We start from the raw sequence: 26,264 nt of genomic DNA, 5'->3' as shown, positions 1-26,264 counted from the left end.
CCCCACTGTACCTGGCTCCGCCTGTGGAGCCCCAGCGTCATGCGGTGGACTTGGAGGAAGCGGGGGAGGACTTTTGCTCCTGGGAACTGGCTGTATGCTGCAGCTTTTTCCCTCTACCTCTGCCTCTGGGCAGAAAGGATGCGCCTTTAACCCGCTTGCCTTTATGGGGCCGAAAGGACTGTACCTGATAATACGGTGCTTTCTTTGGCTGTGAGGGAACATGGGGTAAAAATGCTGACTTCCCAGCTGTTGCTGTGGAAAGGAGGTCCGAGAGACCATCCCCGAACAACTCCTCACCCTTATAAGGCAAAACTTCCATGTGCCTTTTAGAATCTGCATCACCCGTCCACTGCCGAGTCCATAATCCTCTCCTGGCAGAAATGGACATTGCACTTATTTTAGATGCCAGCCGGCAAATATCCCTCTGTGCATCTCTCATGTATAAGACTGCGTCTTTTATATGCTCTATGGATAGCAATATAGTGTCCCTGTCTAGGGTATCAATATTTTCCGACAGGGAATCTGACCACGCAGCTGCAGCACTGCACATCCATGCTGAAGCAATAGCTGGTCTCAGTATAATACCTGCGTGTGTATATACAGACTTCAGGATAGCCTCCTGCTTCCTATCAGCAGGCTCCTTTAGGGCGGCCGTGTCCGGAGACGGTAGTGCCACCTTTTTTGACAGACGTGTGAGCGCTTTATCCACCCTAGGGGATGTTTCCCAACGTGACCTATCCTCTGGCGGGAAAGGGTACGCCATTAGTAACCTTTTAGAAATTACCAGTTTCTTATCGGGGGAAGCCCACGCTTCTTCACACACCTCATTTAATTCCTCAGATGGGGGAAAAACCACTGGTAGTTTTTTCTCCCCAAACATAATACCCTTTTTTGTGGTTCCTGGGGTAATATCAGAAATGTGCAACACATTTTTCATTGCCTCAATCATGTAACGTGTGGCCCTATTGGAATGTACAGTTGTCTCATCGTCGTCGACACTGGATTCAGTATCCGTGTCGACATCTGTGTCTGCCATCTGAGGTAGCGGGCGTTTAAGAGCCCCTGATGGCTTTTGAGACAGCTGGGCAGGCACAAGCTGAGAAGCCGGCTGTCCCACATCTGATATGTCGTCAAACCTTTTATGTAAGGAGCTGACACTTTCACGTAATTCCTTCCACAAGTCCATCCACCCAGGTGTCGGCCCCGCAGGGGGTGACATCACATTTATCGGCACTTGCTCCGCCTACACATAAGCCTCCTCATCAAACATGTCGACACAGCCGTACTGACACACCGCACACACACAGGGAATGCTCTGACTGAGGACAGGACCCCACAAAGCCCTTTGGGGAGACAGAGAGAGAGTATGCCAGCACACACCAACAGCGCTATATAACACAGGGATTAACACTATAACTGAGTGATTTTTCCCAATAGCTGCTTGTATACACAATATTGCGCCTAAATTTAGTGCCCCCCCTCTCTTTTTCACCCTATGTAGTCTGGAAACTGCAGGGGAGAGCCTGGGAGCGATCCTTCCAGCGGAGCTGTCAGGGAAAATGGCGACAGTGTGCTGAGGGAGATAGCCCCGCCCCTTTTTCGGCTGACTTCTCCCGCTTTTTTCTATGTATATCTGGCAGGGGTATTTTACACATATATAGTCTCCATGACTATATTATGTGTTTTTTTGCCAGCCAAGGTACTTAATATTGCAGCCCAGGCCCCCCACCCCCCCCCCCCCCCCCCCACCCCAGCGCCCTGCACCCATCAGTGACCGGAGTGTGAGGTGTGCATGGGAAGCAATGGCGCACAGCTGCAGTGCTGTGCGCTACCTTGTTTGAAGACCGAAGTCTTCTGCCGCCGATATCCAGGACTCTTCTTGCTTCTGGCTCTGTAAGGGGGACGGCGGCGCGGCTCCGGGAACGGACGATCGAGGTCGGGCCCTGTGTTCGATCCCTCTGGAGCTAATGGTGTCCAGTAGCCTTAGAAGCCCAAGCTAGCTGCAAGCAGGTAGGTTCGCTTCTCTCCCCTTAGTCCCTCGTAGCAGTGAGTCTGTTGCCAGCAGATCTCACTGAAAATAAAAATAAGATTTTACTCACCGGTAAATCTATTTCTCGTAGTCCGTAGTGGATGCTGGGACTCCGTAAGGACCATGGGGAATAGCGGCTCCGCAGGAGACTGGGCACAACTAAAGAAAGCTTTAGGACTACCTGGTGTGCACTGGCTCCTCCCCCTATGACCCTCCTCCAGACCTCAGTTAGGATACTGTGCCCGGAAGAGCTGACACAATAAGGAAGGATTTTGAATCCCGGTTAAGACTCATACCAGCCACACCAATCACACCGTATAACACGTGATACTATACCCAGTTAACAGTATGAATAATAACTGAGCCTCTCAACAGATGGCTCAACAATAACCCTTTAGTTAAACAATAACTATATACAAGTATTGCAGACAATCCGCCCTTGGGATGGGCGCCCAGCATCCACTACGGACTACGAGAAATAGATTTACCGGTGAGTAAAATCTTATTTTCTCTGACGTCCTAAGTGGATGCTGGGACTCCGTAAGGACCATGGGGATTATACCAAAGCTCCCAAACGGGCGGGAGAGTGCGGATGACTCTGCAGCACCGAATGGGCAAACTCTAGGTCCTACTCAGCCAGGGTGTCAAACTTGTAGAATTTAGCAAATGTGTTTGACCCCGACCAAGTAGCTGCTCGGCAAAGTTGTAGAGCCGAGACCCCTCGGGCAGCCGCCCAAGAAGAGCCCACCTTCCTCGTGGAATGGGCTTTCACTGATTTAGGATGCGACAGTCCAGCCGCAGAATGTGCAAGCTGAATCGTACTACAGATCCAGCGAGCAATAGTCTGCTGTGAAGCAGGAGCACCCAGCTTGTTGGGTGCATACAGGATAAACAACGAGTCAGTTTTCCTGACACTAGCTGTCCTGGAAACATAAATTCTCAGGGCCCTGACTACGTCCAACAACTTGGAAGCCTCCAAGTCTTTAGTAGCCGCAGGCACCACGATAGGTTGGTTCAAATGAAAAGCTGATACCACCTTAGGGAGAAACTGGGGAAGAGTCCTCAATTCTGCCCTATCCATATGGAGAATCAGATAAGGGCTTTTACATGACAAAGCCGCCAATTCTGACACACGCCTGGCCGAAGCCAAGGCCAACAGCATGACCACTTTCCACGTGAGAAATTTTAATTCCACGGTTTTAAGTGGCTCAAATCAATGTGACTTTAGGAAATCCAACACCACGTTGAGATCCCAAGGTGCCACTGGAGGCACAAAAGGAGGCTGAATATGCAGCACTCCCTTAACAAAAGTCTGAACTTCAGGTAGTGAAGCCAGTTCTCTCTGGAAGAAAATCGATAGAGCCGAAATCTGGACCTTAATGGAACCCAATTTTAGGCCCATAGTCACCCCTGACTGTAGGAAGTGCAGAAAACGGCCCAGCTGAAATTCCTCCGTTGGGGCCTTCCTGGCCTCACACCACGCAACATATTTTCGCCATGCGGTGATAATGGTTTGCGGTCACTTCTTTCCTAGCTTTAATCAGCGTAGGAATGACTTCCTCCGGAATGCCCTTTTCCTTCAGGATCCGGTGTTCAACCGCCATGCCGACAACGCAGCCGCGGTAAGTCTTGGAACAGACAGGGCCCCTGCTGCAGCAGGTCCTGTCTGAGCAGCAGAGGCCATGGGTCCTCTGAGATCATTTCTTGAAGTTCCGGGTACCAAGCTCTTCTTGGCCAATCCGGAACAATGAGTATAGTTCTTACTCCTCTTTTTCTTATTATCCTCAGTACCTTGGGTATGAGAGGAAGAGGAGGGAAAACATAAACCGACTGGTACACCCACGGTGTCACCAGAGCGTCCACAGCTATCGCCTGAGGGTCCCTTGAACTGGCGCAATATCTTTTTAGCTTTTTGTTGAGGCGGGAAGCCATCATGTCCACCTGTGGCCTTTCCCAATGGTGTACAATCAATTTGAAGACTTCTGGATGAAGTCCCCACTCTCCCGGGTGGAGGTCGTGCCTGCTGAGAAAGTCTGCTTCCCAGTTGTCCACTCCGGGAATGAACACTGCTGACAGTGCTAACACATGATTTTCCGCCCATTGGAAAATCCTTGCGGCTTCTGCCATCGCCATCCTGCTTCTTGTGCCGCCCTGCTGGTTTACATGGGCGACCGCCGTGATGTTGTCTGACTGGATCAGCACCGGCTGGTGTTGAAGCAGGGGTCTAGCCTGACTTAGGGAATTGTGAATGGCCCTTAGTTCCAGAATATTTATGTGTAGGGAAGTCTCCTGACTTGACCATAGTCCTTGGAAGTTTCTTCCCTGTGTGACTGCCCCCCAGCCTCGAAGGCTGGCATCCGTGGTCACCAGGACCCAGTCCTGTATGCCGAATCTGCGGCCCTCTAGAAGATGAGCACTCTGCAGCCACCACAACAGCGACACCCTGGCCCTTGGAGACAGGGTTATCAGCCGATGCATCTGAAGATGCGACCCGGACCACTTGTCCAACAGATCCCACTGGAAGATCCTTGCATGGAACCTGCCGAATGGAATTTCTTCGTAAGAAGCTACCATCTTACCCAGGACTCGCGTGCATTGATGCACCGACACCTGTATTTGTTTTAGGAGGTCTCTGATTAGAGATGACAACTCCTTGGCCTTCTCCTCCGGGAGAAACACTTTTTCCTGTTCTGTGTCCAGAACCATACCCAGGAACAGTAGACGCGTCGTAGGAACCAGCTGCGACTTTGGAATATTCAGAATCCAGCCGTGCTGTTGTAGCACTTCCCGAGATAATGCTACTCCGACCAAGAACTGCTCCCTGGACCTCGCCTTTATAAGGAGATCGTCCAAGTAGGGATAATTATTTCTCCCTTTTTTTTTATTTTTGAAGGAGTATCATTATTACGGCCATTACCTTGGTAAATACCCTCGGTGCCGGGGACAGACCAACGGCAACGTCTGGAATTGGTAATGACAGTCCTGTACCACAATCCTGAGGTACTCCTGGTGAGGAGGGTAAATGGGGACATGCAGGTAAGCATCCTTGATGTCCAGTGATACCATGTAATCCCCTTCTTCCAGGCTTGCAATAACCGCCCTGAGCGATTCCATTTTGAACTTGAACCTTCGTATATAAGTGTTCAAGGATTTCAATTTTAGAATGGGTCTCACCGAACCGACTGGTTTCGGTACCACAAACATTGTGGAATAGTAACCCTGGCCTTATTGAAGGAGGGGTACCTTGATTATCCCCAGCTGGAAGTACAGCTTGTGAATTGCCGCCAGTACTACCTCCCCTTTCTCCGAGGGCAGCAGGCAAGGCTGATTTGAGGTAACGGCGAGGGGGAGTCGCCTCGAACTCCAGCTTGTATCCCTGTGATACTACTTGCAGAACCCAGGGATCCACCTGTGAGCGAGCCCACTGGTCGCTGAAGTTCCCGAAACGCGCCCCCACCGCACCTGGTTCCACCTGTGGAGCCCCAGCGTCATGCGGCGGACTCAGAGGAAGCGGGGGAAGATTTTTGATCCTGGGAACTGGCTGTCTGGTGCAGCTTTTTTCGCTCTTCCCTTGACTCTGTGCAGAAAGGAAGCGCCTTTGACCCGCTTGCTTTTCTGAAGCCGAAAGGGCTGTACCTGATAATACAGTGCTTTCTTAGGCTGTGAGGCAACCTGAGGTAAAAAAAATTTCTTTCCAGCTGTTGCTGTGGATACGAGGTCCCAGAGACCATCCCCAACAATTCCTCACCCTTATAAGGCAGATGTGCCTTTTAAAGTCAGCATCACCTGTCCACTGCCGGGTCCCTAATACCCTCCTGGCAGAATGGACATTGCATTAATTCTGGATGCCAGCCGGCAAATATCCCTCTGTGCATCCCTCATATATAAGACTACGTCTTTAATATGCTCTATGGTTAGCCAAATAGTATCCCTGTCCTGACAGGGTAACAGACCCCGCTGCAGCAGCACTATCCATGCTGAGGCAATTGCAGGTCTCAGTATAGTACCTGAGTGTGTATATACAGACTTCAGGATAGCCTCCTGTTTTTTATCAGCAGGCTCCTTCAAAGTGGCCGTATCCTAAGACGACAGTGCCACCTTTTTTGACAACCGTGTGAGCGCCTTATCCATCCTAGGGGATATCTTCCAACGTGACCTATCCTCTGGCGGGAAAGGGTACGCCATCAGTAACTTTTAGAAATTACCAGTTTCTTATCGGTGGAACCCACGCCTCTTCACACACTTCATTCACTCATCTGATGGGGGAACAAAACACTGGTTGCTTTTTCTCCCCAAACATAAAACCCCTGTTTTGTGGTACTCGGGTTAATGTCAGAAATGTGTAATACATTTTTCATTGCCGAGCTCATGCAACGGATGTTCCTAGTGGATTGTGTATATGTCTCAACCTCGTCGACACTGGAGTCAAAACTCCGTGTCGACATCTGTGTCTGCCATCTGAGGTAGCGGGCATTTTTTTGAGCCCCTGATGGCCTTTGAGACGCCTGGGCAGGCGCGGGCTGAGAAGCCGGCTGTCCCACAGCTGTTACGTCATCCAGCCTTTTATGTAAGGAGTTGACACTGTCGGTTAATACCTTCCACCTATCCATCCACTATGGTGTCGGCCCCACAGGGGGCGACATCACATTTATCGGCATCTGCTCCGCCTTCCACGTAACCTTCCTCATCAAACATGTCGACACAGCCGTACCGACACACCGCACACACACAGCTCTGACTGAGGACAGGACCCCACAAAGTCCTTTGGGGAGACAGAGAGAGAGTATGCCAGCACACACCAAAGCGCTATATAATACAGGGATTCACACTTCCTACAGTGATTTTTCCCTTATAGCTGCTATAATACACAATTTTGCGCCTAAATTTAGTGCCCCCCCTCTCTTTTTAACCCTTTGAGCCTGAAAACTACAGGGGAGAGCCTGGGGAGCTGTCTTCCAGCTGCACTGTGAAGAGAAAATGGCGCCAGTGTGCTGAGGGAGATAGCCCCGCCCCTTTTTCGGCGGACTTTCTCCCGCTTTTTATGGATCTCTGGCAGGGGTATTTTTCACATATATAGCCTCTAGGACTATATATTGTGATTAATTTGCCAGCCAAGGTGTTAATATTGCTGCTCAGGGCGCCCCCCCCCCCCCAGCGCCCTGCGCCCATCAGTGACCGGAGTGTGAGGTGTGCATGAGGAGCAATGGCGCACAGCTGCAGTGCTGTGCGCTACCTTGTTGAAGACCGAAGTCTTCTGCCGCCGATTTTCAGGACCATCTTCATGCTTCTGGCTCTGTAAGGGGGACGGCGGCGCGGCTCCGGGACGGAACGATCGAGGTCGGGTCCTGTGTTCGATCCCTCTGGACCTCGTAGCAGTGAGTCTGTTGCCAGCAGATCTCACTGAAAATAAAAAACCTAAAATATACTTTCTTTTCTAGGAGCTCAGGAGAGCCCCTAGTGTGCATCCAGCTCAGCCGGGCACAAGATTCTAACTGAGGTCTGGAGGAGGGTCATAGGGGGAGGAGCCAGTGCACACCAGGTAGTCCTAAAGCTTTCTTTAGTTGTGCCCAGTCTCCTGCGGAGCCGCTATTCCCCATGGTCCTTACGGAGTCCCAGCATCCACTTAGGACGTCAGAGAAAAACCTAAAATAAACTTTCTTTTTCTAGGAGCTCAGGAGAGCCCCTAGTGTGCATCCAGCTCAGCCGGGCACAAAATTCTAACTGAGGTCTGGAGGAGGGTCATAGAGGGAGGAGCTAGTGCACACCAGGTAGTCCTAAAGCTTTCTTTAGTTGTGCCTAGTCTCCTGCGGAGCCGCTATTCCCCATGGTCCTTACGGAGTCCCAGCATCCACTTAGGACGTCAGAGAAATAAACATATACACACATATATCTATATATACATCTCATATATATATATATATATATATATATATTTTGTCAGGAACAGCAGGGTCCCTAGTGACATTAATGTGTTCTGAATGTTTATGAACATGTACTGAATGCCAATGTTGTGGATCTAATCAGGAAACATTATGGTCGACGTAAGACATAGTATTCGTCGACAACAGGGAGTAGTAACCGGGAAAAATAACATTCTTGCGACCCCGAGGGGTCTGAGGGAAATATATACATAATTTTAATATCACACCCCCACAAATACTACCACATCTGTGCTCGAGCTACAGCCCAACGCAACCATACCATACATATATACATATACAGGTATAGATCTTTTACATTATCATGTTAATAATTTACACCCAGTCATAACAGTTGGTGCCGACAGGGTCACCCACATACGTCTGTGTCTCCCATACAGTGTTTACTTTGGAAAAGCTTACAACTACTGACATGCTGACACTTCATCTCCTGAATCAAGTGCCAACAGGAGTCGGCAATGCCGACAGAGGAATTCCCATAGCTGTTTGTGGCAGAGCACTCACACCTGTCGACACACGTGTACTAAACACCCACCGACATCGCTATAATGGGTAGATTCCAGTATCTGACAAGGAAAACACAGAAACTTTTATCAACTCATTAACCACATGCTCTCTCTCTCTCTCTATATATATATATAGTGCTTCATTTATGAACCTATAGTGCACTAAACCACTGTGCCCCCCCCCTCGTTTTACACTGTTAGTTGTTCAACAGTGTTTTAGTGGGGCCAGCGTCTCTGTAAAGGAGAAAATGGCGCTGTATAGAGTTGTGAGGGCTAAGCCACGCCCCCTTCTCGGCGCGCTTCAGTCCCGCTATTTTTACACATTTTTATACTGGCGGGGGTCAGTATACAGTGCCTATGCACTGTATACCTCTTTGCCAGGCATGTATATGAGGTATATTGCTGCCCAGGGCGCCCCCCCTGCTCCCTGCACCCTTGTAGTGCCGCTTACATGTGGGAGCAATGGCGCGCAGCGCGGTACCTCAGAGACTCTGAAGTCTTCTGCCGTCACTGAAGTCTTCTTTACTTCCTTTACTCACCCGGCTTCTTTCTTCTGGCTCTGTGAGGGTGGTGACGGCGCGGCTCTGGGAACGAGCCCAGGGGTGTCAAACTCAAATTCATCGGGGGCCGCATCAGCAGTTTGGTCCCCATCAAAGGGCCGGTTGTATCTGTAGGTCTATGTGTCCACTCTTTATTATCATAAATTAATGTCACTGCATTCAATTATTAGTTTTTTGTAATAATGTAAGTAATAACTAGCTCTGAAAGCAGAAACATAGTCAGAATAATGACAAGTAGATGTGCCCCCTTTTATAGTGCCCAGCCATGTGCCCCCTTTTATAGTGCCCAGCCATCTGCCCCCTTTTATAGTGCCCAGCCATCTGCCCCCTTTTATAGTGCCCAGCCATGTGCCCCCTTTTATAGTGCCCAGCCATGTGCCCCCTTTTATAGTGCCCAGCCATCTGCCCCCTTTTATAGTGCCCAGCCATGTGCCCCCTTTTATAGTGCCCAGCCATCTGCCCCCTCCATTTACTTTACTTACCTTTTACTTCTTTCTTTCTTTTACTTCTTTCTTCTTGCTCCTCTCCGCGGCGTCCGCGCGCTCCTCTGATTCCTGGAGATGTCGGGCGGACGTCACGTGATGACGTCACGTCCGACACCCAGGGAGCAGTGCGGGGCAGGAAGAAGTCGGGCCAGGTCCCGGAAGGTAAGTAAATTTTTTTTTTTTTTTTTTTAACTTGAGCCATTTTTAAAATGAATTTACTCCGTGCAGGCACGGAGTAAATTCATTGAAAAAAAAAAAGGGGAGGCTGCAAGGCTGGCGGCGGCACCGCGGGCCATCAGACGAGGTCTGGCGGGCCGGATTTGGCCCGCGGGCCTTGTGTTTGACACCCCTGATCTAGGCGAACCAAGTGATCAGACCCTCTGGAGCTAATGGTGTCCAGTAGCCTAAGAAGCAGAGCCCTTGAACTCAGAAGAAGTAGGTCTGCTTCTCTCCCCTCACTCCCACGATGCAGGGAGCCTGTAGCCAACAGGTCTCCCTGAAAATAATAAACCTAACATAAAGTCTTTTCCGAGAAATTCAGGAGAGCTCCTCAGTGTGTGACCAGTCTCGCTGGGCACAGAATCTAACTAACTGGAGTCTGGAGGAGGGGCATAGAGCACAGGTTCTCAAACTCGGTCCTCAGGACCCCACACAGTGCATGTTTTGCAGGTCTCCTCACAGAATCACAAGTGACATAATTAACTCCACCTGTGGACCTTTTAAAATGTGTCAGTGATTAATTAATACACCTGTGCACCTTCTGGGTTACCTGCAAAACATGCACTGTGTGGGGTCCTGAGGACCGAGTTTGAGAACCACTGGCATAGAGGGAGGAGCCAGTTCACACCCATTCAAAGTCTTATAGTGTGCCCATGTCTCCTGCGGATCCCGTCTATACTCCATGGTCCTTTTGTAGTCCCCAGCATCCCCTAGGACGTATGAGAAATATAAGTAGAAATTCATTTATTCACAATTTTCTATTCAGATGTGCTAATTATGTTTCTTTCAGAAATTGTTACATTCTTGTTAGATAATCAACACTAATCAAAATTCATTATGACTATCCTGATGTACAAAATAGAACGCAGTCCACAAAAATACTGTAAGGTCACTGATGTTATGAAGAGGCAGATATGAATTTGAATGCAAAATAAATAAAAATTTATTTTATTACCGCTAAGAGGTTTCCAAGATGTTTCTTCTTAACGACTTCGAGCTCACTCTGAGAGTATTTGAGACGAGTTTGTGTCCCCTGAGCTTGAGCTTGTAGCTGTTTTAAATCACTTTCCTTTCTATTTAACTTCATTAGTTCCTAAGTGAATTAAAGTTGTTTTAAAACAATATGCTTAGATGAATATTAGCATAATAAATAGTATTCTGATATTCTGATACATACTTTCAGCTCGTTCATCAACGTATCTCTCTTTTCTTTTAATTCATTTATTTCCTTCTCATCCCAGCGCTTAGCTTTGAACCGTAAATCACTTGAACCACCTGATATCACACCCGATTTCAAGAACAAAGTTCCATCTAAAGCAACAACCTGAAAAACATTCCACTTATAATGCTCAGCCAGGCTTTAAAGTTGTTTTGCAGAGGTACAGTATAAAGAATTTCAATCCACCAGATAACCTAAGAATAGGACCCTAAATGCAACTCTGAATCAATCCGTTAATGAGTAATTTTTCATTCTGCTCTGTATTAATAGTGCTCCATGGATAGTAGTGCAATGTCCACGGTTTATACGTGTTTTGGAACATACAGCATAAAAAAATAAAAAAAAAGCCATAAACAATATAAAATAACGAACTGGCAATGTGGAAGAGACATATGCAAAACTTACTTTAAGCCTTTCGGGGCCATCAAATGCAATGTGTCTTGCCTCCAGTACGGTTTCACACACCAGTCCATTCCCACACACAAAATGAACGACTTTCTTCAGGTGAGCACTTGAACACTGAATGACATCAATCATCATTTTGCATCCTTTAATTTGCCTTAGTTTTTCATTGATTGGTTTTATCTGCAAATAAATAAAATCCTTATTTATAGCGATCAGTATCTCAGGAGAACCTAACACCTCATGTATTATGAATTTTGAAGATTTGCTAAACTGAGAAAAGAGCACGTGCACATAAGGTACAAAATACAGCATATAACAGTATACTGTATCAACATAAGTAGAAAATAAAACGTTACACAGTTAAGTAAAAATTTGATTTTTGTAATTGCGTTTAATCCTTTTAAGGTAGATTCATGAAACAGTAAAAATTGTGGAGAAGTGTGCAAGTTAAGAAGTTGCTCATGGCAACCAATCAGCTTTGAAACAAGGACGAATCCTTTTTTGAGTCCATAGGGGGCACAGGGCACCAAATAGTTAATCATTTTTTTCCAGCAGCTCCAGACTCTCTCTCCACTATACACCGCCCCCAGCCACTGACGACCAGTTAAGTTAGCAGGCCCACGGCAGGAACAAGGAGAAGGACAAGGAAGAACGGCACAGTCAGAGACGCACTCACAGGAGAAGCATTCAGAGAACCAGTACCCTAGGAACTAAACCCCACATGCCAGGTGAGTCAGGGTGGGCGCCCTGTGCCCACTATGGACTCTAAGAAAAGGATTTAACCAGGTAAGAACATAAAGCCTCTTTTATTCTTTTTTCCACTAGGAGGGACTGTAAACACTGGAACATACCCTAATGGGTTGCGGAGACCCTGAGCTGCGCTGAAAACTGAACGTCCAAAGGCTGCGTCTGAAGATGCAAAGGTGTCAAACGCATAAAAACGAATAAACGTGTGGGCAAAGGACAATGTTGCCGTTTACAAAGCTGCTCTACTGAAGCACCACGCTGAGCTGCCCAAGAAGTCCCCACCGATCGTGCGGAATGAGTAGTCACCACGGCAAGAAGAGCTGTCACAGCATAGGCGTGGCAAACAGTCAAGCAGAGGAGGCCTCTCTCAATGCGGTGTCCTGGTAGGTCCGCAAGTTGGATTCACTCTTTGTCCTGTACGAGGTTCACAAGCTAGGCTGACCAGCTTCAATTTAGAATCTGCCAGGTGACTCCCAGAAAGCAATGATCTGGCGGCAGAGGGATACGCAGCAGAGTGCCAAAAGAGAGTCGTAGAAGAGCTGCGCACCACGCCCGCCACTGCCAATCTGATGGATCACAAAGCTTCCTCCAACTGCGACCCGTGGGAGAATAGAGAGTGGAGTAATGACTTCTATTAGCGGGAAAGTTCACTACATCGCTAGAGCGTCCACCTGGAGAGCTCTGGCATTTCGGGAGCTGCAACAATATCTCGGCAACCGGAGAGTGTGCGAGATGCCATAAAATTGATGCCCGTCAAGTTACAAAGATGATGTACTAGGACAAGAAGGGTGTCTGGTTGTAGAGCCCACTCACCCGAGTAAACGCCCTGGCAGCCTATGAAGTCTGCTTTCCAATAGTGGACTGCTGGGAGGAAAATCGCCCCAAAGCCAGAAGATTACACTCTGCCCAACTGAGGCAGCGGCTGACCTGTCATGGCACCACAACTGAGAGTGCCTCCCTGATGGATAATGTAGGAGAGCAGTATTATGTTGTCAGACCGTACCTGGACTGGACGATTCTGGAGGAGTAATAGTGCAAGATAGAGAGCTCTGAAAACCGCTCGGAGCTGTAGAATTATGATTACCAACAGACTCCCCTAAGCCATCCACTGACCCTAAAGGTCTGATGACGTTACTGCTCTCCAGCCATGAAGACCTGCATCTGTGGTGAGGATGACCCTGTCCTGAACCCCAAAGAGGGCTGCCCATACTAAAATTAAACCCTGGAGCCACCACAAAGACGAGACAATCGTTTGCGTCTGTAGTAGCAGATGAGATTTGTGCCATTGGACCCAAACGTCCATATAAAGAGGTTGGGAACAAAACTTGAGCATACATCACCCCGTCGAAAAGGTAGATTAGAGAGCTCCGGATCTGCATGCAAGAGTGTAGTAATATTGGCGGTGATTCAAGAATAGAGGAAACGGTAATTGGAAGACTCAAAGTCGGACTGCAGAGAGGAACTCTCGCCGAACTCTGGAATCCAGCAAGGACCCTCAAAATGTTAAATCTCCTGCGAAAAACTTCCAATTGATGATCCATCTGTGGGACTAGAGAAGACCTATCATGAGATGGATGCATTCCTGAGACTATCCTCTGACTGAGCAAGGATAAGCAAGTCGAGAGGGGCTGCTATTATGACTCTTGTGAAAAACAAGAGCTGTGTACCATCCACATTGGCAACACTGGAAGCAATTCTCCTGCACAGCGTACTTAAGGAATCGCTGGTGACTGACTCAGATGGGACAATGTAAATAGGCATCCTAGGGTCTAAGGATGCCATAAAATCCCTTGGTTCAAGGGATTTCCCAGGGGGAGGCCCGCCCCGTCATGCGGCAGGCTTATCGGTCTTGGCTGCTGGCTGACGGGCAGCCCAGGCTCTTTTGGGCTTCGGCTTACCAGGTTTGGAAGTGCGGGCCTGCTTATGGTACGCCTGACCTTTTGCTTTCCCTGAAGGACGAAAGGGGCGAAAGGATGTGCCTTTGGCCATCGACACAGAAGGAGCTGTATTAGGCAGGCAGGCAGTTTTGGCAGTAGCCAAGCCAGCCACTATCTTATTTAAGTCCTCCCCAAACAGAATATCCCCCTTGAAAGGGAGTACCTCCAGGGTTTTTCTAGAGTCCAGATCCACAGACCAGGATCTCAGCCACAATATCCTGCGAGCCAGGACTGACGTAGTAGAGGCCTTGGCTGCTAGGATACCGGCATCAGAAGCCGCCTCTTTAATATAGCGAGAAGCTGTGACAATATATGACAAGCATTGTCTAGCATGGTCAGAATAGATTTCAGCTTCTAACTCCAAGGCCCATGCTTCAATAGCCTCTGCCGCCCATGTAGCTGCAATAGTGGGCCTTTGTGCAGCACCCGTGAGTCATAAAAAACTTTTCTCAGGGCTGCTTGGAGCAGCCCCTCTGTTAAGTGCCTGTTTACTGCAGCACCAACTGACAAACTGAGCTCCTGTGCTGGGAGGCGGGGTGATATAGGAGGCGGCGCTATGCATCTTGGGAAGAAGGTCAAAGCTTTGAGCCTGTTGGTGCTTCGGATCAAGATCCTACTCTGCACCCCATTGTCCAGACTTGTGGAGCACAGTGTACCCCGCAACAGAAAACCCTGTGTAACACAAAACTGCCCACAGACCTGTAGCGCAATTATAATGATAAATTCATAATACAGCACCAATTTATACTGTGCCGCCCTGTTTTGTACCCTGATACTTGTTCAGAAGTGGAGGAGGACCAGCGATCTTCTCTGCAGCTTGCCTCTCTGCAGCTTGCTTCTCTGCAGCTTGCTTGAAGGACCAGCGATCTTCTCACACTGCTCGCTGAGCAGTGTGCTGGCTGACTGAGGAAGCCCCGCCCCCGCAATGGCGCGTTTCCCCTCAGCAATTTCAATAGTAATTTTTATACTGGCAGGGGTAGGACTGTGCCTCAGCAACTTATGTCCCCTTATTAGCCAGTTTTGATTAAGTTTCATGCTGCCCAGGGCGTGTTCCCGCCCGCTGCGCAGTACCTTTTAGCTGTCATAATGACTGAAGATCCTCTTCTGTACACTCACCTGTCTTCTGACTTCTGGCTCTGTAAGGGGGGGTGACGGCAGGCGGTGGGAGTGAGCGCATAGCCGCAGCTAGTGTTCAGTACCCTTCAGGTGCTAATGGTGTCCTGTCAGCCAGAAGCAGAGCCATGAAACTATTCAGGAAGTTGGTTCCTACCTCTGCCCCCTAAGTCCCACGAAGCAGGGAGACTGTTGCCAGCAGTCCTCCCAGTAAATAAAAAACCTAACATAAAGTCTTTCAGAGAAACTCAGTAGAGCTCCCCTGGAGTGCATCCAGTCTGCCTGGGCTCATTTTCTAAACTGAGGTCTGGAGGAGGGGCATTGAGGGAGGAGCCAGTTCACACCCTTGAAAAGTCTTAAAGTGCCTATGGCTCCTGCGGAACCGTCTATACCCCATAGTACTGAAGTGGACCCCAGTATCCTCTAGGACGTATGAGAAATGGGTGGTCTTCAGGTTGCCGGCGGCCGGGCTCCTGGCGACCACCATACTGGCGCCGGAATCCCGACCGCTGGCATACCGACATCTTTTTACATGACAAAGCCGCCAATTCTGACACACGCCTAGCCTATGCTAAGGCCAACAGCATGACCACTTTCCACGTGAAATACTTTAGTTCCACGGTCTTAAGTGGCTCAAACCAGTGGGATTTCAGGAAATCCAACACAACGTTAAGATCCCAAGGTGCCACTGGTGGCACAAAAGGGGGCTGAATATGCAGCACTCCCTTAACAAACGTCTGAACCTCAGGCAGTGAAGTCAGTTCTTTTTGAAAGAAAATGGATAGGGCCGAAATCTGGACCCTTATGGACCCTAATTATAGGCCCATAGACACTCCTGACTGTAGGAAGTGCAGGAATCGACCCAGCTGGAATTCCTCTGTAGGAGCCATCCTGGCCTCACACCAAGCAACATATTTTCGCCATATACGGTGATAATGCTTTGCTGTCACGTCCTTCCTAGCCTTTATCAGCGTAGGAATAACTTCATCCGGAATGCCTTTTACCGCTAGGATCAGGCGTTCAACCGCCATGCCGTCAAACGCAGCCGCGGTAAGTCTTGGAACAGACAGAGCCCTTGTTGCAGCAGGTCCTGTCTGAGAGGCAGAGGCCATGGGTCCTCTGTGCGCATTTCTTGCAGTTCCGGGTACCAAGTCCTTCTTGGCCAACCCGGAACAATGAGTATTGTTCTCACTCCTCTTTTTCTTACAATTCTCAGCACCTTTGGTATGAGAGGAAGAGGAGGAAACACATATACCGACTGGAACACACACGGTGTCACTAGCGCGTCCACAGCTATCGCCTGAGGGTCCCTTGACCTGGCGCAATATCTTTTTAGCTTTTTGTTGAGGCGGGACGCCATCATGTCCACCTGTGGCAGTTCCCATCGATTTGCAATCTGTGTGAAGACTTCTGGATGAAGTCCCCACTCTCCCGGGTGGAGGTCGTGTCTGCTTAGGAAATCTGCTTCCCAGTTGTCCACTCCCGGAATGAACACTGCTGACAGTGCTTGCACGTGATTCTCCGCCCAACGAAGAATCTTTGTGGCTTCCGCCATTGCCACCCTGCTCCTTGTGCCGCCCTGGCGGTTTACATGGGCGACCGCCGTGATGTTGTCTGACTGAATCAGCACTGGTTGGTCTCGAAGCAGGGGCTCCGCTTGACTCAGGGCGTTGTATATGGCCCTTAGTTCCAGTATATTTATGTGCAGACAAGTCTCCTGACTTGACCACAGCCCTTGGAAGTTTCTTCCCTGAGTGACTGCCCCCCATCCGCGGAGGCTTGCATCCGTGGTCACCAGGACCCAGTCCTGTATGCCGAACCTGCGGCCCTCGAGAAGATGAGCACTCTGCAGCCACCACAGAAGAGACACCCTGGCCCTGGGGGATAGGGTGATTAACCGATGCATCTGAAGATGTGATCCGGACCATTTGTCCAGTAAGTCCCATTGGAAGGACCTCGTATGGAACCTGCCGAAGGGAATGGCCTCATATGAGGCCACCCTCCTTCCCAGGACTCGAGTGCAGTGATGCACTGACCCCTGTTTTGGTTTTAATAGATTCCTGACCAGTGTCACGAGCTCCTGAGCTCTCTCTATCGGGAGATAAACCCTTTTCTGGTCTGTGTCTAGGATCATGCCTAGGAGAAGCAGATGAGCTGTAAGAACCCACTGCGACTTTGGAATATATAGAATCCAGCCGTGTTGCCGTTACACTTCCAGAGAAAGTGATACGCTGTTCAGCAACTGCTCTCTTGATCTCGCTTTTATGAGGAGATCGTCCAAGTACGTGATAATAGTGACACCTTGCTTCCGCAGGAGCACCATCATTTCCGCCATTACCTTGGTGAACATTCTCAAGGCCGTGGAGCGACCAAACGGCAACCTCTGAAATTGGTAATGACAATCCCGTACCGTAATTCTGAGGTACGCCTGATGAGGTGGATAAATGGGGACCTGAAGGTATGCATCCTTTATGTCCCGAGTCACCTTTCAGGCTTGCAATAACCGCTCTTAGCGATTTCAACGTGAAATTGAAACTTTTCAGGTATATGTTCAGGGATTTTAAATTCAATATGGGTCCCACCGAACCGTCAGGTTACGGGACTACAACATGGTCGAATAATAACCCCCTCCTTGTTGAAGGAGGGGAACCTTGACCACCGCCTGTTGAAGATACAATTTGTGAATTGCAGTTAACACTGTTTCCCTCTCGTGGGGGGAAGCCGGCAAGGCCGTCGGTGAGGGGGCATCTTCTCAAAGTCCAGCTTATATCCCTGAGACACAATATCGATCGCCCAGGGATCTAACAGGGAGTGAACCCACTTGTGGCTGAACTTACGAAGGCGTGCCCCCACCGGGCCTAGCTCCGCCTGTGGAGCCCCAGTGACATGCGGTGGATTTTTGTAGAGGCCGGGGAGGACTTCTGTTCCTGGGAACCAGCTGTGTTGTGCAGCTTCTTTCCTCTGCCGCCGCCTCTGGCAAGAAAGGACGCACCTCGGACTTTCTTGTTTCTTTATTCGAAAGGCTGCATTTGATAATGTCGTGCTTTCCTAGGCTGTGCAGGAATATAAGGCAAAATATTAGAATTTACCAGCTAAAGCTGCGGAGACCAGGTCCGAGAACCCTTCTCCACACAATCCTCAGCCTTCCATATGCCTCTTAAGTCGGCATCATCTGTCCAGTGCATATTCTACAGGACACGTCAAGCAGAAATCGACATAGCTTTGACTCCAGGACCCAGTATACTCATGTCTCTTTGGGCATGTTTTATATATATATATATATATATATCTATCTCTTAAGACAGCATCTTCAATATGTATATATCTATATATATATATATATATATATATATCTATATGCATACTAGGGTCTCAATCTCTGCTGATAAGGTAGCTGTCCACGCTGCCACAGCGCTATAAACCCATGCCGACACAATCGCCGGTCTGAGTAGTGTACTAGAATGTGCACGCTATCTGCAGGATCCCTGAGAACAGCTAGTGCTACCGTCTGGGCAAACGTGATACCCTAGGGGAAGATTCCCATCACATCCTGGCCCTAGTGGGGAAAGGATACTGCCTGAGAATTCCTTGTGGGAAGCTGCAGTTTCTTGTCTGGAGATTCCCGCCCTTTTTCCTCATGAGAGGAGGGAAATTTACCTCAGCTTTCTTCCCCGTAACATGTGTACCCTTGTGTCAGGGACAAATGAGTCATCAGTGATATGCAAATCATCTTTTATTACAATAATCATATATTGAATACCTTTCAGCCATTTTGGCTGTAACTTTGCATTATCGTAGTCGACACTGGAGTCAAACTCCGTGTCGATATCATTATTTTGGATAGTGATCATTGTGAGACTCTGAAGGTCTCTGCGACATAGGGACAGACATGGGTAGATTTCCTGTCTGTTCTCTAATCTTTTGTGCAATAAATTCACCTCAGCACTTACACATATCCAAACAGGTGTCGGCGATGTCGACGGAGACACCCTCTCACACACATATTTTCTCTATCTCCTCCTTCGGGGAGCCTTTTACCTCAGACATGTCGACACACGCGTACCGACACACCACACACACAGGGGATGCTCTATTTGAAGACAGTTCCCCCACAAGGCCCTTTGGAGAGACAGAGAGAGAGTATGCCAGCACACACCCCAGCGCTATATAACCCAGGGATTACACTACAACTCAGTGTTTACCCAATTTAGACAAAAATCAGTGGGACCAAAAATAACAGGCGCTTAGAATATAGAAATACTCAGCAAGAAGACATCCCTGGAATATGGGAAGATGGTGGAATTTCCAAACAGCAAAATGGATGGCCCTCTTCTTTTTTTTCTTCTGAAGGATTTTTCAGCCACTCCGGTTTCGCATAAAAGAGAAATGGTATATATATGTGTAGAAAAGTTTCAAACAGTACACAAGTCTCTTTAGATGTAAGAAACGTTCACACGGCAAAGGTGATGCACATCCACTAAAAGGGCGTACCCAAACTCACATCCCAAGTGAAGTGACCAAGCATATAAAGGTATCTTTTTAATCCACCTCGTGTCTGGAAATTATTGGTTCAAGTAAAGACCCCCTATACCAAGAAAATAGGCGTACCTCACTCACACAGACAGAGGTATGCTTAAAGCATATAAAGGTATCTTTTACACTGTATCAGATGCAGGAAAGGCGTACCCTACTCACAGCAGAAATGACCAGCTGAGAGTGTGGACTTTTCGTTTTTACCATTTAGGTATGAATTGGAATCATTTTTAGAAAAAAGCGTTTTTATTTTTGTATGTAGGATTTTGTGTTTTTTCTTTCGTGAATGATTTTTTTTTCTTATGGATGCCTATGTCAAGCTGCTACAATATCTCTTGCACCTTTGCACAACTTTTTTGACTGTATAGTTCAATATCCCAAGTGTATGGGGCATTTTTATAATAAATACTTTTTTATGGATTGATCGTGATCTAAAATCCTCTTTTTTGTCTGATGTCCATGGGGGAATATTTACACACGAAATCGATTTAAATGATCAACACGGTCATCCATTGAAAGAAACCCAGATGCGTTTGAACACAATCATTTCTGCTGTGAGTAGGGTACGCCTTTCCTGCATCTGATACAGTGTAAAAGATACCTTTATATGCTTTAAGCATACCTCTGTCTGTGTGAGTGAGGTACGCCTATTTTCTTGGTATAGGGGGTCTTTACTTGAACCAATAATTTCCAGACACCGAGGTGGATTAAAAAGGTACCTTTATATGCTTGGTCACTTCACTTGGGATGTGAGTTTGGGTACGCCCTTTTAGTGGATGTGCATCACCTTTGCCGTGTGAACGTTTCTTACATCTAAAGAGACTTGTGTACTGTTTGAAACTTTTCTACACATATATATACCATTTCTCTTTTATGCGAAACCGGAGTGGCTGAAAAATCCTTCAGAAGAAAAAAAAGAAGAGGGCCATCCATTTTGCTGTTTGGAAATTCCACCATCTTCCCATATTCCAGGGATGTCTTCTTGCTGAGTATTTCTATATTCTAAGCGCCTGTTATTTTTGGTCCCACTGATTTTTGTCTAAATTGTGTTGCTTTGAACTTTTGGTGAGGTTCTTTCTTGTGGTGAACGAATTTACGGGCAGCTCATACGTTAGCGCCAGTTACCAGGGATTCACAAAACAATATTTTATTTCAGTGTTTACCCAGTAGCTGCTGTATGTACAAATTTGCGCCTAAATTTATGTGCCCCCCCTCCCCTCTTTTCACCCTTTGTGTATCTGGATACTGCAGGGGAGAGCCTGGGGAGCCTCTTTCCAGCGGAGCTGTGAATAGAAAATGGCGCTGATGTGCTGAGGAAGAAGGCCCAGCCCCCTCAGCGGCGGGCTTCTGTCCCGCTTTCTGTGTGAAAAAATGGCAGGGTTTTTTACATATATACAGTGCCAGACTGTATATATGTATTTTTATTGCCAAAAGGTACTTCAATTGCTGCCCAGGGCGCCCCCCCCAGCGCCCTGCACCCTACAGTGACCGGAGTGTGTAAGTGTGCTGGGAGCAATGGCGCACAGCTGCGGTGCTGTGCGCTACCTTAAATGAAGACAGGAGTCTTCTGCCGCCGATTTCGTCGTCATCAAGCTTCTGTTCTTCTGGCTCTGCGAGGGGGACGGCAGCGTGGCTCCGGGAACGGACGATCGAGGACAGGTGCCTGTGTTCGAACCCTCTGGAGCTAATGGTGTCCAGTAGCCTAAGAAGCACAAGCTAGCTGCAAGCAGGTAGGTTTGCTTCTCTCCCCTTAGTCCCACGTAGCAGTGAGTCTGTTGCCAGCAGAAGCTCACTGAAAATAAAAAATAAGAATTTACTCACCGGTAATTCTATTTCTCGTAGTCCGTAGTGGATGCTGGGAACTCCGTAAGGACCATGGGGAATAGACGGGCTCCGCAGGAGACTGGGCACTCTAAAAGAAAGATTAGGTACTATCTGGTGTGCACCCCCTCTATGCCCCTCCTCCAGACCTCAGTTAAGGAAACTGTGCCCGGAAGAGCTGACACAACAAGGAAAGGATTTGGAATCCAGGGTAAGACTCATACCAGCCACACCAATCACACCGTACAACTTGTGATAACTATACCCAGTTAACAGTATGAACAACAACTGAGCCTCAGTAATAGATGGCTCATAACAATAACCCTTTAGTTAAGCAATAACTATATACATGTATTGCAGAGAGTCCGCACTTGGGACGGGCGCCCAGCATCCACTACGGACTACGAGAAATAGAATTACCGGTGAGTAAATTCTTATTTTCTCTGACGTCCTAGTGGATGCTGGGAACTCCGTAAGGACCATGGGGATTATACCAAAGCTCCCAAACGGGCGTAGAGTGCGGATGACTCTGCAGCACCGCATGAGCAAACTCAAGGTCCTCCTCAGCCAGGGTATCAAACTTGTAGAACTTAGCAAACTTGTTTGACCCCGACCAAGTAGCAGCTTGGCAAAGCTGTAAAGCCGAGACCCCTCGGGCAGCCGCCCAAGAAGAGCCCACCTTCCTTGTGGAATGGGCTTTTACCATTTTGGATGCGGCAATCCAGCCGCAGAGTGAACCAGCTGAATCGTGCTATAGATCCAGCGAACAATAGTCTGCTTCGAAGCAGGAGCGCCAACCTTGTTGGCTGCATACAGAATAAACAGCGAGTCAGACTTTCTGACTCCCGCCTTTCTGGAAACATAAATTTTCAAAGCCCGGACTACGTCCAGCAACTTGGAATCCTCCAAGTCCCTAGTAGCCGCAGGCACCACAATAGGCTGGTTCAAATGAAACGATGATACCACCCTAGGAAGAAATTGGGGACGAGTCCTCAATTCTGCCCTGTCCATATGGAAGATCAGATAAGGGTTTTACATGACAAAACCGCTAATACTGACACACGCCTAGCCGAAGCTAAGGCCAATAGCATGACCACTTTCCACGTGAGATATTTTAGCTCCATGGTCTTAAGTGGCTCAAACCAGTGGGATTTCAGGAAATCCAACACAACGTTAAGATCGCAAGGTGCCACCGATGGCACAAAAGGAGGCTGAATATGCAGCACCCCCGGAACAACGTCTGAACTTCAGGCAGTGAAGCCAGTTCATTTATTAGAGAAAATGTATAGGGCCGAAATCTTGACTTTTATGGATCCTAATTTTAGGCCCATAGCCACTCCTGACGGTAGGAAGTGCAGGAATCGACCCCGCAGGAATTCCTCTGTAGGGCCTTCCCGGCCTCACACCAAGCAACCTATTTTCGCCATATACAGTGAAAAAGTTTTGCTGTCACATCTTTCCTAGCCTTTAGCAGCGTAGGAATAGCTGCATCCGGAATGCCCTTTTCCGCTAGGATCCAGCGTTCAACCGCCATGCCGTCAAATGCAGCTGCGGTAAATTTTGGAACAGACAGGGCCCCTGTTGCAACATGTCCTGTCTGAGAGGCAGAAGCCCTGAGTCCTCTGAGAGCATTTCCTGCAGCTCCGGGTACCGAGTCCTTCTTGGCCAATTCGGAGCAAAGAATATTGTTTTCACTCCTCCTTTTATTACAATTCTCAGCCCTTGGGTATGAGACAAAGAGGAGGGAATACAGAGACCGACTGGAACACCCACGGTGTTACTAGTGCGACCACAGCTATCACCTGAGGGTCCCTTGACCCGGCGTAAAACCTTTTTTAGCTTTTTATTGAGGTGGGACGCCATCTAGTCCACCTTAGGCAGTTCCCATCAATTTGCAAACTGCGTGAAGACTTCCTGATGAAGTCCCCACTTTTCCGGGTGGAGGTCGTGCCTGCTGAGGAAGTCTGCTTCCCAGATGTCCACTCCCGGAACGAACACTGCTGACAGTGCGCTTACTTGATTCTCCGCCCAGCGAAGAATTCTGGTGGCTTCTACGCTCGCCACCCTGCTCCTTGTTCCGCCTTGGCGGTTTACATGAACCCCTGCGGTCTGACTGGATCAGAACCGGTTGGTCGCGAAGCAGGATCTCCGCTTGACTTAGGGCGTTGTATATGGCTCTTAGTTCCAGGATATTGATGTGAAGGCAAGTCAGTTGACTTGACCATAGACCTTGGAAATGTCTTCCCTGTGTAACTGCCCCCCACCCTCGGAGGCTTGAATCCGTGGTCACCAGGATCCAGTCCTGAATGCCGAATCTGCGGCCCTCGAGAAGGTGAGCACTCTGCAGCCACCACAGGAGAGACACCCTGGCCCTGGGGGATAGAGTGATTAACCGATGCCTCTGAAGAGGTAATCCAAACCACTTGTCCAGTAAGTCCCATTGGAAGGTCCTCGCATGGAACCTGCCTAAGGGGATGGTCTCGTATGATGTCACCATCCTTCCCAGGACTCGAGTGCAGTGATGCACTGACACCTGTTTTGGTTTTAATAGATTCCTGACCAGTGTCATGAGCTCCTGAGCTCTCTCTATCGGGATATAAACCCTTTTCTGGTCTGTGTCTAGGATCGTGCCTAGGAGAGGCAGATGAGCTGTAGGAACCAACTGCGACATTGGAATATATAGAATCCAGCCGTGTTGCCGTTACACTTCCAGAGAAAGTGATACGCTGTTCAGCAACTGCTCTCTTGATCTCGCTTTTATGAGGAGATCGTCCAAGTACGTGATAATAGTGACACCTTGCTTCCGCAGGGGCACAATCATATCCGCCATTACCATGGTGAATATTCTCGGGGCCGTGGAGAGACCAAACGGCAACATCTGAAATTGGTAATGACAATCCCGTACCGCAATTCTGAGGTACGCCTAATGAGGTGGATAAATGGGGACCTGAAGGTATGCATCCCTTATGTCCCGATTCACAATAAAGTTTCCCCCTTTTTAGGCTTGCACTGACCGCTCTTAGCGATTCCATCTTGAACTTGAACCTTCTCAGGTATATGTTCAGGGATTTTTAATTCAATATGGGTCCCACCGAACCGTCTGGTTTCGGGATTACAACATGGTCTAATAATAACACCCTCTTGTTGAAGGAGGGGACCCTTGACCACCACCTGTTAAAGATACAATTTGTGAATTGCAGTTAACACTGGCTCCCTCTCTTGGGGGGAAGCCCGCAGGGCCGTCGGTGAGGGGGCATCTTCTCACAGTCCAGCTTGTATCCCTGAGATACAATATCTATTGCCCAGGGTTCGAACAGGGAGTGAACCCACTTGTGGCTGAACTTACGAAGGCGTGTCCCCACCGGGCCTAGCTCCGCCTGTGGAGCCCCAGCGACATTGGTGGATTTTTGTAGGGGCCGGGGAGGACTTCTGTTCCTGGGAACTAGCTGCCCGGCTCTGACAAGAAAGGACGCACCTCAGACTTTCTTGTTTCCTAATGTCGTGCTTTCTTAGGCTGTGCAGGAATATAAGGCAAACCAGCAGAATTACCAGCTATAGCTGTGGAGACCAGGCCCGAGAACCTTTCTCCACACAATCCTCAGCCTTCCATATGCCTCTTAAGTCGGCATCATCTGTCCAATGCATATTCTACAGGACACATCAAGCAGAGATCGACATAGCTTTGAGTCTAGGACCCAGTATACTCATGTCTCTTTGGGCATGCTTTATAACTATGGCCCTCATTCCGAGTTGTTCGCTCGCAAGGCGATTATAGCAGAGTTACACACGCTAAGCCGCCGCCTACTGGGAGTGAATCTAAACATCTTAAATGTGCGACCGATGTATTCGCAATATTGCGATCAAAACCGAGTTAGCAGTTTCTGAGTAACTCCAGACTTACTCTGCCTGTGCGATCAATTCAGTGCTTTTCGGTCCCGGCTGACGTCATAAACACACCCAGCGTTCGCCCAAGCACTCCCACCGTTTCTCCAGACACGCCTGCGTTTTTTCCGGAAACGGTAGCGTTTCCTGCCACACGCCCCTAAAACGCCGTACATCCGCCCAGTAACACCCATTTCCTGTCAATCACAATGCGTTCTCCGGAGCGACGAAAAAGCCGTGAGTAAAATTACTTTCTTCTTAGTAAAGTTACTTGACGCATGCGCAGTGCGAACATTACGCATGCGCACTAAGAGAATTCTCACTGCGATGCGATGAAAAATACCGAGCGAACAACTCGGAATGAGGGCCTATATATCTATCACTTAAGACAGCATCTTTAATATATTTATATTGCATACTAGGGTCTCATCTCTGCTGATAAGGTACCTGTCCACGCTGCCACAGCGCTATAAACCCATGCCGACACAATCGCCGGTCTGGGTAGTATACTATAATGTGCACGCTATCTGCAGGATCCCTGAGAATAGCAAGTGCTACCGTCTGTGCAAACAGGACACCCCAGGGGAAGATTCTCAACATATCCTGGCCCTAGTGGGGAAAGGATACAGCCTGAGAATTCTCTTGTGGGAAGCTGCCGTCTCTTGTCTGGAGATTCCCGCTTTTTCCTCATGAGAGGAGGGAAATTTACCTCAGCATTCTTCCCCTTAAACATGTGTACTCTCGTGTCAGGGACAGATGAGTCATCAGTGATATGCAAATCATCTTTTATTTCAATAATCATATATTGAATACCTTCTAGCCATCTTGGCTGTAACTTTGCATTATCGTAGTCGACAGTGGAGTTAAAC

The 26,264-nt window shown here is 48.4% G+C and overlaps 1 protein-coding gene across 2 annotated transcripts in view; it reads right to left on the bottom strand.

The window, feature by feature from the left end:
- The window catches only part of SMC1B (structural maintenance of chromosomes 1B), a 619,466-nt gene that overhangs the window by 256,046 nt on the left and 337,156 nt on the right, over positions 1–26,264 (bottom strand). For both annotated transcript variants that reach the window (XM_063928898.1, XM_063928897.1), the window contains 3 exons: positions 11,363–11,542; positions 10,916–11,062; positions 10,694–10,831 (listed from right to left, as the gene is read on the bottom strand). In XM_063928898.1, the coding sequence (XP_063784968.1) occupies positions 10,694–10,831; positions 10,916–11,062; positions 11,363–11,542 (465 nt within the window). The remainder of the gene's footprint in view (positions 1–10,693; positions 10,832–10,915; positions 11,063–11,362; positions 11,543–26,264) is intronic.

Source organism: Pseudophryne corroboree, chromosome 6 (genome assembly GCF_028390025.1).
Source record: "Pseudophryne corroboree isolate aPseCor3 chromosome 6, aPseCor3.hap2, whole genome shotgun sequence".
Classification (NCBI taxonomy): domain Eukaryota; kingdom Metazoa; phylum Chordata; class Amphibia; order Anura; family Myobatrachidae; genus Pseudophryne; species Pseudophryne corroboree.
The sequence above is the reverse complement of the archived record's forward strand: the minus strand, read 5'-3'. Positions and strand labels throughout refer to the sequence as shown.